Source organism: Ovis aries, chromosome 3 (assembly GCF_016772045.2).
Source record: "Ovis aries strain OAR_USU_Benz2616 breed Rambouillet chromosome 3, ARS-UI_Ramb_v3.0, whole genome shotgun sequence".
NCBI lineage: Eukaryota > Metazoa > Chordata > Mammalia > Artiodactyla > Bovidae > Ovis > Ovis aries.
The window spans coordinates 28,564,152-28,578,335 of NC_056056.1; the positions used below are offsets into that span (position 1 = coordinate 28,564,152).

The 14,184-nt window shown below is 38.5% G+C and overlaps 1 protein-coding gene across 31 annotated transcripts in view; it reads right to left on the bottom strand.

The window, feature by feature from the left end:
* The window catches only part of LDAH (lipid droplet associated hydrolase), a 101,447-nt gene that overhangs the window by 29,906 nt on the left and 57,357 nt on the right, over window positions 1–14,184 (bottom strand). For 24 of the 31 annotated variants that reach the window (XR_009599757.1, XR_009599762.1, XR_009599761.1 and 21 more), the window contains exon 5: window positions 4,220–4,454. The exons of 2 other annotated variants lie outside the window; for them this stretch is intronic. Coding sequence is in view for 10 of the 29 variants with exons in the window: in XM_060411887.1 (XP_060267870.1) it covers window positions 4,220–4,454 (235 nt within the window). In the remaining 19 variants the exon portion in view is untranslated. Of the gene's footprint in view, window positions 1–4,219; window positions 4,455–7,337; window positions 12,814–13,300; window positions 13,872–14,184 lie in introns of those variants that run through there. 5 more of the 31 variants (XM_060411889.1, XM_042245838.1, XM_060411888.1 and 2 more) reach the window with 3 other exon arrangements.

A 14,184-nucleotide genomic window follows, 5' to 3' on the forward strand; every position in this document is an offset into this window, starting at 1 on the left:
GTCTAACTAACAAAAAGACTCTAGAATATTTTTTAATGTTAATTATCTTGACTTGTGATACTGCTAAGCTAAAATATATTTGCCTTTAGCTTTGATCAGAAAATCCAATTTAGCTGTCTCAGTGAGAAGTCTATTTCTCATGAAACAGAAGAACATCCATTATAAAGAAAATACATAGTAGCAACTATTACAGAATTAAAGGGAAAAAAAAACCCATACATTTTCTTTAAAAGTAATATGCAAAACAATCTAGTTACATAAATTGAATTGATGAACACATGGTGAAGCTTATGAAGTACACTAACTGAATTAGGGCTACTCTATCTTGAATGCTGGATAGGAAAGGAGGTTTTACTCAGTCACAGACTCTAAGCCTATAAGAACTGCCATTTTTGCCAAAACGACAACAGCATTTGAAATATCTGAATAGTTTGGTTCCTTGAACTTTTCAGACCTTACTACCACAAAAAAATATGTGTATAAACTAAAGGATACAGAAAATCTGTTTCTATCCAGATAGGTCAGGATTTATTATCCACCACTTGGACTGGCAAACTTCCTCCGTTTGTTTCCGTAAGATTTCTACTGAAGCACAGACATTACATAATGTGCAAACACTGCAAGTCCTCCTTTTAGGAGGTAAACTGGTCAGACTGGTATACTGGAGGTCATTGTCTGGATGATAGTCAAACCACAGAGAAGTAGGTCTGGAGGAGGGAGGTCTGCAGAGTATACATTTCACCACTGTGAATGATCTCGGATCTGGCATTCCTTTCCCCCAATGAGCCCTCTCTTTCTGTAAAATGAAAATCATGTCATCAACTCAAGTGGTTGGTTCAAATATTGATTAACCTTCACTATTCATGGGATAGAAGCTCAGGAGGAATACACTAATCATCTTCAAGGGTCAGGGATTTAAGAGTATCAGCCTCTCTCAGCTGGGACCTTCTTCCATTTGTCCTAAGCAAGGTAACAGGAATCACTAGTGGGATGGCCAGGGCAAGTCTGGGTAAAGGTACGTTCTGTGGTAGCCATTGCGATAAGAGGCAAGGGTGAATTGGTATCCAAAGTGGAGAGGTAAAAAGATGCTGGCTAGGATGATGGAGATGCTTGGTTAAGGATTAGCCTACTGTCATGAGTAGAAGATTGAACATTCTTGTAGAGAATAAACCAAGAACACAAAGCAGAAAGAACACAGGTAATTCTTGCCTTCTTTCTCTTTACCCAAAGTTATTATAGATGGGGTGAGTAATGAGGGAAAAAAAGAGACTACTAAAGTATTGGTTACTTGGATGTTAGAAAGCCAGATCTATCAATAGAAGGAAGAGAACAGAAAATCAGAGAAGGAAGGGATGTCAGAGATACAAGGCCTGTGCTCCAAAAGTTTGTTTGCAAGTTGGTTGTTTGGAGATGAAGCAACGTGGCTGAGTGTTTAGTCTGGTTTACAGTCTATTTTGCACATCGTGTAACTGTACTATGGGAAAGAAATTCCACAGCTCCCCCAAGCAACAACGCAGATGGAAGGCTCTGGTTGCCTAGAGTCACAGAGGGGAACGTGTCCTGTGCCCAAACTGTCTTGCTCCTTGATGCCTGCATTCAGGGCTCCCAAAGACTCAGGAGGAGTCAATCACTGCAGCTGAAAGGAAGATTCCTTTCCCTTGAGCACAACGTATGGAGCCTACGTCTTCAAGAGGGAATTTATAATTCTGGTGTAGAAAAACTGAAAAAAATCTTTACATAAGTATCTGTTTTAATAGAAAAATATTAAACAGATCACATGTCATATGTAATGTGTTATACAATCACTAACTATATATAGGAAAACAAAACTTTCTTAACATCCCATGTCTTGATTTGGGTTTAGAGAATACTGCTAAAGAGGCAGAAGGAAAGCACAAGTCTTATCTAACGCCTATCAGAAACCCAGATGTTTGGGGTGAAGTGTTCTATGTGAGTGCATATTCAGCAGCTCAGTGTGTCAGTCATGTCCAACTTGTGGCAACCTCATGGACTATAGCCCGCCAGACTCCCCTGCCCATGGGATTTCCCAGGCAAGAATACCGGAGTGAGTTGTCATTTTCTATAAATTAAATCCTGTTGGTTGATATGGTTGCTGAATTCACCTATATCCTTGCTAACTTTCTGTCCTATGATTCTACTGATTGTGGAGAAGGATATTTACGTATCCAGCTATAATTGTGGATCTGTCCATTACTCCCTTCAGTTGTATCAGTTTTGCTTCATGTATTTTGCAGCACACTTGTTTTGTACATACACCTATTAGAATTACTATGACTCCTTAGTAGATTAACTCTTTTACTATTATCATTATGTAATGTTCCTTTCTGTTCCTAGTAATTTTCTTTGCTCTTAAGTCTACTTTATCTGATATTAATATAATCATTCGTGGTTCATTTTGATTAATATTTGCATGATATATCTTTTCATATTCTGTTACTTTCAACCTACCTATATGATTATGCTTTAACTACATTTTCTGAAGATAGCATATACTCAGGTTACGTTTTTAAATTCATGTTGTCAATCTTTATCTTTTAATTGGTGTATTTTGACCATTTACTTTAATGTAACTATTGGTAACGTTAGAGCTTGTTTGCCATTTTATTATTTGTTTTCTGATAGCTATCTGTTTTCTAGTTTTCTATGTTCTTTCTCTGGCCTGTCTATGTGTTACTGAATGTTTTAGAATTCTATTTTGATTTACTTATAGTGTTTTTGTTTTTTTAAATATGTCTCCTTATGTAGATTTTAAAGTGGTAATTCTAGGTATTTCACTGAGGGTGTATGACTTACAGTCATTGCCATTTTCACTTACTAGGCTATTTCTTTCTCTTCTATGAGGGGAAAAATAAGGGGCTGTACCAGCAGGTCCTCAAGGGACATCTCCAACTTCAGTCTTTGGTCATTTTTATGACTGTTCCAAGCCTGGCTTCCCTTCTCCCTATCTTATCTTCTTCCTCTCCCTTGCTAAGCCTATAATAAACAATAGGTGTTGGTAGAACATTGTTGAGGGGGAAGTCCATAAATACAGAAAATAGACTGAACTTTGTATTTGTGATGACTGCTTCTTGCTATTTAGAAAAACACGTCCTGCGTAATCTGTGGCTGTATAACTATAAAGGCAGGGGTGTGACTTGTTTCTGAATTCACTATGCATATGAAATTGTGGGAATCAATGTAAGTGAGCACCATAAACTTTAGACAGTAGTCCTGCTTTTATGCTTGACTGGAGCAAAGAGACAGCAGCAGCAGCTACAGTAAAAGGAAGCTTAACACAGTGGCATACTGCTGGGATTTGAACACTACCCACTAGTTGTGTGACTTCAGGCAAACTATGTAACTTCTCTGAGCCTCAGTATCTTCATCTGTAAAATGGGGACAGGAATACCTGAACTTCATAAGTTCTTCTGAGGATTACAGGTAAAAGCTTAGAACAGTGCTATTAGCTGCTGCTGCAACTGCTGCTATACCATTTATTGGAGGCTTATTATAAATAAAATACTAGATAGGCACTTTGCATAAATTATCACATTTAACCCTGTAATAATCTTTTGAGGTACAGGATATTATTATCTCCATCTTATAGACTATGGAGGTAGCATAATTTTATTATTAAAATCATTTGTAAATATAGTATAAATTAGTACTAACTAAAAGATCAATTACATTTAAAAATAACATTTGAAGCCAAAAAGTAAAGTATCAAAAACATTCCCTGGCATATTCAGAAACTATAATTAGTAAAGCCTCCAATGTTATACTACCATGACTACTATTTATTACTTTTTAAAATCTCTCCAAAAACTTCTAAACAGCAAAGCAAAATCATAGTTTATTCACTCTATGGGGATATTAGGCCTGGTTTCCTTGTGCTGATTTTTGCAGTTTATACACTGAGCTTAACAGGGAACACTGTAGATTCCTGTAAGGGACTCCATATATAGTAGATAGAGAAGAATTCTTTCTCGTTGTCCTACAGCTAGAGTAGAGAACCAGAAGGATAAGGTTTAAAATTAAAGCCTGATGAGGCTTCTCTGTCATTTAGAATATCCCTATTTTCATTTTGTTTCTAGTTTTAAACTTTTAGGAGAAAAATATAACAAATAATTCCTTGTTTGAGACTCACCCACTGTCTGAGGTTATTCTCTTAACACTTTCTGATATAAGAATAAACATATACAGTTTAAAATGTGCTTACCAAGGCAGAACGGTTCGAACATATTCAGACACAAAAATTCCCTTGGTATGTCCATCATTTGAAGGACCATTCTGGTCATCAGGGACTTGATTTTCTCAGGCCATGGTTTAAGCAATAAGTAGCAAGGAACATAGAGAGCATATCGAAGCCAGCACAAAAGAGGTGTGGCAAACTTGCCTTTGGGTGACTCAGATATTCGCTCAATTGTTGGAAAGAGCAGAATGGAGTGAATTACCTATAATGAAAAAAAAAATTTTTGATGAGAAGTTTTCCTAAGGGATAAGTTACTGCTTTCTCATTTCTTCCATATAGTATCCACAAATGACTAGGTTTTAGAACATGGCTAATGATCTATTCAGACTGAGAAGTACCATCCACTGCCTTCTCAGCCCTCAGCCAATCTGGGTAGGATATAAGGATGTCCCTCAAGTTGAAGGGGTTAATTTTCAGGATGAAGAGGAAATCAGATGCATAAGTTTTTGAGTATGACAGCAACTCCCACTCCTTTTGAAAGACTGCTGAAAGTAGAAATGAATTTACCATGTTAGTGGATTACCAATTTGACTAATGATGCCCAAAGAGATTAAAACTACAAAAAATACTCTATTTCTAGTCAGAATTTCTTTTATTCATATTTGGAGATAGTTCACATTTGAAAAGCTCCTCTATTCTGTAACCTTACCAGCCGAAGATAATCTTTAACAGGACCATATGTATATATGCTGCTGGTGCTTCGTCACTTCAGTCATGTCCGACTCTGCACAACCCCATGGACTGTAGTCTGTCAGGCTCATATGTGTGTGCGTGTGTGTATATATACACACGCACACACACATATAGGCTGTGCTGAGTCTTCTTGTTGCATGGATTTGTCTCTAGTTGTGGCACGTGGGGGCTACTCTCTAGTTGTGATGCGCAGGCTTCTCATTGTGGTGGCTTCTCTTGTTGCGGAGCACGGGCACTAGGGCACAAGGTTTCAATAGCTGAGGTTCCCCAGGCTCTAGAGCACCAGCCTAATGGCTGTGGCACAAGAACTCAGATGCTCCACAGCATATGGGATCTTCCCAGACCAGGGACCGAACCTGTGTCTCCTGCGTTGGCAGGTTGATTCTTTACCACTGAGTCACCAGGGCAGCCCAGGATGAAATTTATTCCTAACAACTGATTCAAAATCAATAAAGCATGCATGCTCAGTCATGTCTGACTCTTTGTTAGACATGGACTGTAGCCTGCCACACTCCTCTGTCCATGGAATTTTCCAGGCAAGAATACTGGAGCAAGCTGCCATTTCCTTCTCGAGGTGATCTTCCTGATCCAGGGATCGAACCTGTTTGTCTCCTGCACTGGCAGGCGGATTCTTTACCACTGAGCTCCTTGCGAAGCCATGGATAAGATTAGTGTCCTTAAAAGGACAGACACCGGAGCTTGCACTCTTCCCAAGAGCACAAGGAAAAGAGGTCTGGAGAACACACACAGAGAGAAGATGGCCATCTATAGGCCAGGAAGAAGTATCACCAGAAACTGACCATGTTAGAATGTTGATATTGGGCTTCCAAACTCCAGAAATAAGAAAATAAATGTCAATTGTTTAGGCCACCCAGTCTGTGACATTTTGTTAGGCAGTTCGAGCAGACTAACACCTATCTCTTAATACCATAGTTAATTTTTTTTTGTTAATGAATTTGATACAAATGTAATCATGCAGTGTGTTTTTATTTTACTTGCTTCAATCAATATTGTTTATAAGATCCATCCTTGTTGATGCATATAGAAATAGCTCATTACATTTGCTATCTAGTTTTCCATTGTAAGAACACAACACAATTGATTTTATAGATAGACATCTGGGTTGTTACTACAAATATGCTGATATTTTTACACGTCTCTTGTGCATGTATTTCTGTTGACTATGTCATCTCAAAGTAGAAATATGTGGACATATGGTTGCACATGTTAGCTGCAGTGTTAGTAGGTAGTTCCAAATAGTTTTCCAAAGAACTTGTACCAGTGTGCTCCCCTACCATCAGACATGGGCTTCCCTGATAGCTCAGAGGATAAAGAATCTGTCTGCAATGCAGGAGACCTGGGATCAATTCCTGGGTTGGTAAGATCCTCTGGAGAAGGGAGTGGCAACCCACTCCAATGTTCTTGCCTAGAGAACTCCATGGACAGAGGAACCTATCAGGATACAGTCCATAGGGTAGCAAAGAGTCACACATGACTGAGGGACTAACTATACACACATACCATCAGACATTACGGTTCATAGTGTTATATAATCTCATACTTGGTTCTGGCAAACTTTGTAATTATAATTGTAATTGACTAACCTGTTATTTGGAGGTATTTCGTTATGGCTCTGACTTAAGGTTTTTATGTTTTGGGAACATTTTCTATACATTCTCTGAAAATGTCTTATTTAAGTCTCACATTTTTCTATTAGAACTGTCTTTTAAATTATTGATTCGTAGAAGGTACTTTTTAGTCTAGATACCAGCCCTTTTTCATGTTGTAGTTCTTGACTTGCCTGTTCATTCCTTATTCTTCTTATTTTTTTTTTAATGGAGATAAACTCTTCTGTTTCATACAATTGAATTTAATAGTCTTTTCTGTTACAGCTATGGTTCTCTGTACTTGGTTTAAGAAATTCGTCTACAACCTCAAATCATGCAGATATTATTTTTTTCATTTAAAAATATTTTAGAAATTAGATTTTTCAGAAATTGGATAATGCTAACTTCTTATCTGTTCTACAATGTGGATTTAAGCCTTGGGCTGGGTTTAACTTTAGTTGTGAGTCTATTCCTTTGATTTCGGGCATCAGTGATTTACCATTTCCTTTAAGTATTTACATTCCTCCTTCTGGATGAACTGGATGTATTTCTCCCAGTAGGACCTGATAGTAAAGGTGGGGCTTTGTGACTCAGTCTCTTTCTCACCTTCTACCATCGACGGTCCTTTTTCATAATAATCTATTTGATGGCACGGACCAAATGTTACATTGATCAGGTAACACCTGTCACTCTGCCTTCATGTCTCTCTCACTGATAGAGAACAGGGATTTGAGGGTAAAAACTGGGGAGGATCCTTCTTTCTAATCATATCTTCTTGTTCTTCCTTGGTTGTATCTAGCAGCTAAGGGCTTAGCTATTTCCTACAGGCTTTTCCTTTTCTCTCAACAATATCTGAGATCTTTTCGTTGTTTCTTTTTCAGTCACAATAATCTGATCTCTGCTACATGTCCTTCTCTGTCACGTAAGTAAGAATATACTGTTCCCTGAGGCCTGCATGATGACTAAATAAAAGACGTTCTTTGGGAGCTGAGAACCACAGCCTTTTCAGATGATTTTTAAAATGCTGGATTGGTAACAACACGTTGCAAAATGCTCATGATGTGCTTTCTGAATGAATGCTGAGTTTCTGCGACCTTGGCATCTTCTCAAGTACAAAGCAGAGGAGAAGCTGGATGGACTGTACTGAATGAAGGCCTTATGGAGCATTCGTGGGTACTGGTGATGCAGATCATTGTGGGTTCCAGAACGTAACCCGTCAGGGATGATCCAGAATCCTCCAGTCAGAGCCAGCTGCCTGCGTTTCAGTGAGATTACACAAAGGTTATATATAAAGAGTCACACAAAGGTTACGGGGTCTCTATGAAGCCTGACTGGACAAGAAAAGTCAGTTAAAGGAATCATTCTCCCTGGATGCCACTTCCAGAGTGAATTCCAACTCAATGCATTTGAACACAAACAGAGGAGGAATGAGATCAGCTTCGGAATCACAGGGCTTTACGGGTGTTTGGTCACCTTCTTCGTTCCCTTCTAGCATCACATAGGGATACAGCATTCCTGACCCACCTGTGATGACGATTCCATTGAGGACACAGGGTAAGCAGAGTACAGAGCACAAGCATCCCAGCGATAGTTACCATCAGTCTCGGGAAGCATCGGTAAAGAACCTGACAGCCTTCTGACATCTCCAGGGCTCCTGAACAGGTCTCCCTATTCTCACTGTCCACATATAGTAGGCAAGCTACTGCTTCATCTTCACTTTTCTGTCCAAAGATATTCTTCAGGACTGCTCCCAGTGGCTCAAACAGGGCTGCTGTCTCCCTTCGACATGTGGAATATATCCTTCAGACTGGCAAAAGTTAAGAAATCTAACAATATACCAAGTACTACCGATGTGGATCAATAAGAACACTTATTATGGCATAATTGCTAGCCTTTCCGCTTCAGTTTTTGAAAGTACAGTCACTTTGGTGGGTGTCTGGAGCTCCACACAGAAAGTAAATTTCATCATGTTGTCTAACGTTAGCAGTTTGATTCAGGGCTCTAGCATTTCACTCGGATACCAAACAGCATGCTTTTTTAAGAGTCTGAGAGGGAGAAACAATAAAAAAATCTTTTAGCAACTGGAGAGGTGCTACAGTTAACCACTGACTTTATACCTTCAAATTCAGATTTCTTCCCCTGTCTTATGGGTATTTTTAATGTCATGAGTCCTTTAATTCCTATAAGAGCTACAAATGTTCTGCTGGTCTTAGGACTTGAAAGATTTCACACAGAGGTGGGTTTATATGGAGCAATCTTTGGTACTGAGAGAGGAAGGGCTTCATACTGCCCTGCAGGGTCCTCCCCGCTGAAGGGCTATGAAGGACTTCATTCCCCATTGCACAGGAAAAATTCTCCCTCGACAGTGGAAAGCAGGTTTCTTTAGCAGCTGCAGTGGCAGCAAAGAAAATGATGAAGAAACCAACTTCTGAGCTTCAGCTGGGCTCTCTTTTGTTAGTCCCACCTGAAGCAAAAGGAACCCGATCTGGTAAGGAAGCCAGGCTGGCCACAGTACAGTCACTGCAGGCTCCTTGGCAGCCAATATTCTTCAGTAATATCTCTAAGAGTTTGATGGCCTAGTCTTTCACTTTTTCAGTCCATAATCTACCTGAAACTGATTTTTACGTGTGGAATATGGGTCTAACAATTTTTCTCCATATGGAAACTCAATTGTTACAGCACTATTAACTGCAAGGCAGTCCTCCCCTGCTTCTCTGCTGTGACACTTCAGTAGCAAATCCTGTATGTGAAAGGTCCTTTCCTGGGCTCTCTAAGCTGTTCTATTGACCTCCTTTTCTAACTCTGTGCCAAGAGCACAATGTCTTATTTACTAAAACTTTAGATTTTGGTATTTGGTAGAGTAAGTTAAACCCCATTTTCTTGTTCTTCAAAAATGGCTTGAGTCTGTTTGGCTTTCTGCATTGAATATGGACATGAGTTTCATTTATAAAAATATAATTATTAAGTAATTAAGAGATGATACTAGTAAGTTTGAAGTCCTATGGTGGGGTAGGAAAGACAGAAGATAATGAAAAAAGACTGGAAACTGCTGGAAGTGGGGATGTAGCTCTAAACGAGGTGTTTTAGTGAAGGCTTCAGAGAAAGGTGACATTTATGCAAAGGCAGCTACGGAATGAACAGAAGATATTTGGAAAAAGAGGTTTTCTGGGAGAGGGAAGTGCAAGTGCATAGGCCGTAAGGTAGAACCTAATTTGGTGTTTAAGAGAGATTTCTCTGGTGGTCCAGGGGCAGAGACTCTGTGCTCCCACTGCAGGGGGCCTGGTCAGGGGACTAAATCCCACATGGCACAACTAAAGGTACAGAGTGCTGCAATGAAGACCCAGTGCAGCCGAATAAATAAACAAGTAAACATCTTACAAAAAGAGAGAAGCAGGCAGGGCAGTACAGCTGGAGCAGAGTGTGTGAAAGGAGAGCAGCTCAGTTGTGACCGTCATAATCACAGGGGCAGCAGCGGATGGATGGTCCAATGGGCCTTTGGTTTCCACTCTGAGTCACTGAAAAGCTTTTGAAGGGTTCTGAAAACAGGGATGATATGTTTGACTTCCATCTTAATAAGATTACTTTGGCTATTGCATCCTTAGTCCTAGAAATACTGTATCAGTGAAATTTCACGATTAAAAAAAAGTAAGAGAATTATTGGTGGCAAAGAGTCAGACATGAAAGCGACTGAACAACAGAAATATTGGAAGGTAAAACGACTTTTTGGTTTATGTTTAAAACATTAACAAAATTTCATGTATAAAAATAATAGCTAAACACCAACATAAAAAGAAATGTACTACACTTATCTAAAGAGAACTTTAAAATCCAAAGGGACACTTGTTCTTCCATGGCAAAGGAGATATAAATTCTCCCACTAAGTTAACGGATCAATTCAATTCATTCAATCCCAATTAAATACTAAATAAGATGATCCTTATTTTGAAATTCGACAAATTATATTAATGTTCATCTGGAAAATGAAATACATCAAACCTAGGAATTCTGAAAAAGAGAAAGAGGGGAGATCAGCTCTACTGACAGTACACATTATGAAGCCACAATAGTTAAAACTGTATGATCAGAAAAGGATCACACAGCTCAGTGGAACAGAAATGAGTCTAGAAACAGATCTGAACATATATGGGAATTAAATTTATGATAAAGGTATCAGTGGAGGAGAAAAAAAAAGCTGATACATAAATGCAGGCAAATAGATGGGGAAACAATGAAAACAGTGACAGACTTTATTTGTTTGGGCTCCAAAATCACTGCAGATGGTGACTGCAGCCATGAAATTAAAAGATGCTTGTTCCTTGGAAGAAAAGCCATGACCAACATAGACAGCATATTAAAAAGCAGAGACATTACTTTGCCAACAAAGGTCCATCCAATCGTAGGTACGGTTTTTCCAATAGTCATGTATGGATGTGAGAACTGGACTATAAAGAAAGCTGAGAGCCGAAGAATTGATGCTTTTGAACCGTGGTGTTGGAGAAGTCTCTTGAGAGTCCCTTGGACAGCAAGGAGATCCAAACAGTCCATCCTAAAGGAAATCAGTCCTGAATATTCATTGGAAGGACTGATGCTGAAGCTGAAACTCCAGTACTTTGGCCACCTGATGCAAAGAACTGATGCTGGGAAAGACTGAAGGCGAGAGGAGAAGGGGATGACAGAGGATGAGATGGTTGGATGGTATCACCCACTCAATGGACATGAGTTTGAGTAAATTCTGGGAGTTGGTTATGGACAGGGAAGCCTGGCGTGCTGTAGTCCATGGGGTCACAAAGAGTCGGACACGACTGACTGACTGAACTGAACTGAAATGCAGCTGGGAAAACTGGAGAACATAATTATTTAGAATAGCAAAAGACTGGAGATGGATGTCCATAATTACGACTGGTTACATAAACTGTGATATATCTGTCTAATGGAATATTATGGTATAGTGAACATTAAGTAGATCTGCATGTGCTAATAATGTGGGTGTTCTAATTCTGTTTATTCTTTGAAATAAACTGGTTGGAATTGTGAGTAAAAGGGAATTAGCAAGCTTCAAAGGAGACATTCTAAGCCTTGGGGCTCATATGTTCTCTGGACTTTTTATCCTGAAAGCACAAAGGTAATTTTGTTTGAAAATTAGACATCACTGAATAATGCTATCCCCACTAACTACAATTTAACAATTCAACTCCAATCTAATTTTTCCCTCCAAGTAACGTTTAACTATGTTAGTAAATAACCAAACCAACTACTATCAGGGATTTGGTTAAAAAAATGATTCTAGGGAATAATGTGAGGTCAGTACATTTAATCCTAACCCTCTAAACCTTCTGCATTTATAATGGCACCAGAGATAAGAGAAAATATTCAGAACTAGTCCTTTCAGGTGCTACAAATTCTTCAGGAAAGTAAAACTAAATTGTGTTCTATTGTACTCTGCTCATAAAAGCAGGAAAATATGCTAAAACACACGACAAACATTTAAAGTGGGAAAGTTAGAAAGAAATGCCCCCTCCCCTGCCCCCCCGGCCAATCCACAGTAAGCCAGAACAATCAACTAATGAAAATAATCTGTTTTCCAAGAAGTCTGATAAATGTGCTCTGTAAGGTAACTCATTGTTCATTTTAGTTTCAAATTTATTCACTTCAAAATAACGGGCTTCCTTATGTTTAGTAAAATGTCCTCAAAGATTTAGAGAATATAAATGGTTAACACAGTTACTGTCATACTAAAACATGTACCATACAGATTCCACACTAGTTATGTAACCCACAGCACCTAAGGAACTTCGGACTGATCAAATCAGCTGGCAGAAACGGGAAGCAATTCATTACTTTGTATAAACGGTCCATTACTGTGACCCGTGTTAAACAAAACTACATGCAAAGAAAAACTCTAAAAATACACGAGTGACTACAGGCTTACATTTGGTTGATCTGTATCAATAACAAGCTGAGATTTACAGTGCACTATGAAATCATGGGAATGTACCGAAACAATAAGGAAGTTCTAATGTGCACTCTGAATGCATCATTACCTCTTAAAAATATAAGAAGACCAAAGATTGTTTATCACAACTAATATTTAGTTGACTAGGCTGGTGTTCCTCTCTTGCCTTTGGAGAGCAACAGTTATTACCTGTTGGGTGAAACTTAGACTTTTCCTACAGATCATGATGATAATTTCAATGAAATTTATAGTCCAAATGTGATAGGGTAAGGCATAGTAATAAAAATTTCTTTTATTCATGTAGAAACCTATTGGCAAAAAAAAAAAAAAAAAAAAAATCACTGAGGTCAAGGAAATAAACCTGATTTTATAACACAGCTGTGCAGAGAAAGTTTCCAAATTTGTGTAAATGACAAAACATTTTCTCATGTTACTGTCTTATTAAAGAAATAATTTCTAGGCTGGCCAATTCATTCTACTCTAAGGAAACAATTTCATATATTTCACATTCTCACTTGAAATCTAAGAGTCAACATTTGGTAATGAAGCACAAATATGTTTTCTTGACTAGTATAGGAAAGTAAATATACACACTATGACTTTTTATACAGGGTACATTTGGGGGACTGGAGACAGTATTTTGATGTTTATTTTTCCTGAATTTATTATTATTATTAATGATCTTCCAGAAAGGAAGTTAGGAAACAATCTGAAGTATAGCCATAAGGTAAGGAGCATGAAGTTCAGGTGTGGTTTGTGTACAATTTATTTCATAAAATAGGCATTTTACTTTTAAACAGAGTAAAATCTACAAAAGACACCTTCAATATACTTATACTGTTCAGATAGCTTATGACAGATGCATCCATTTTTCTGGAGTGCAGCAATGATGTCTATCTGTTATGACTAAATGAAGCCATGATAACATCTTAAGAAGAATGGCATCACTGCTACTTTCCCTATTTGCTTATCAGCTGAGCCCACCTGCTGTGATAATGGCAGGGTACTTCCTACAAGTTGAAAACAAGAACACATAGCACACAGCTTTTCCTTTCATATGACTGCCAACATCGTTAAGACATGTTAGAGAACATGCAATAAAAACCAGGCAGCATTCAAAGATAAAGTTGCTAGTAGTCAAAACACAGACCTAGGAATAATCCTCGTTTATCTCTTCTCCCCAAAGGCCATGTTTTCCTCTTCTTAGGATAAGGCTATTCAGCTTACTGAATTATATGTATGCAGTTTATGGCTTCTCAGGTGGCTCAGTGGTAAAGAATCCACTTGCCAAAGCAGGAGATGGAGGTTTGATCCCTCAGGAAGATCTCCTGGAGGAGGAAATGGCAACCCGCTCCAGTATTCTTGTCTGAAAAAAAATGGAGTCGCGAAGAGCTGGACATAACTGAGCAATTGAGCACAAGCATGCTGCAGCTGATAAGCTGAAAATTCCATTCTATTTTAACGATCAAGAGCTTGCTTTTGGAGATCTTACATTCTGTTTTAATAATTTCATACATCAGTAAGACAGGAATATGCCCCACAGCAGGAAAGTGCTTAGAATAACAGCAGTAATGGTAGTTTACTATCTTCTAGGAACTATGCTAATGTATTTTATATACATAATCTCATTTAATGCGTGACCTTATCAAGTAAGTTTCTTTTTCCATAGGTGAGAAAAC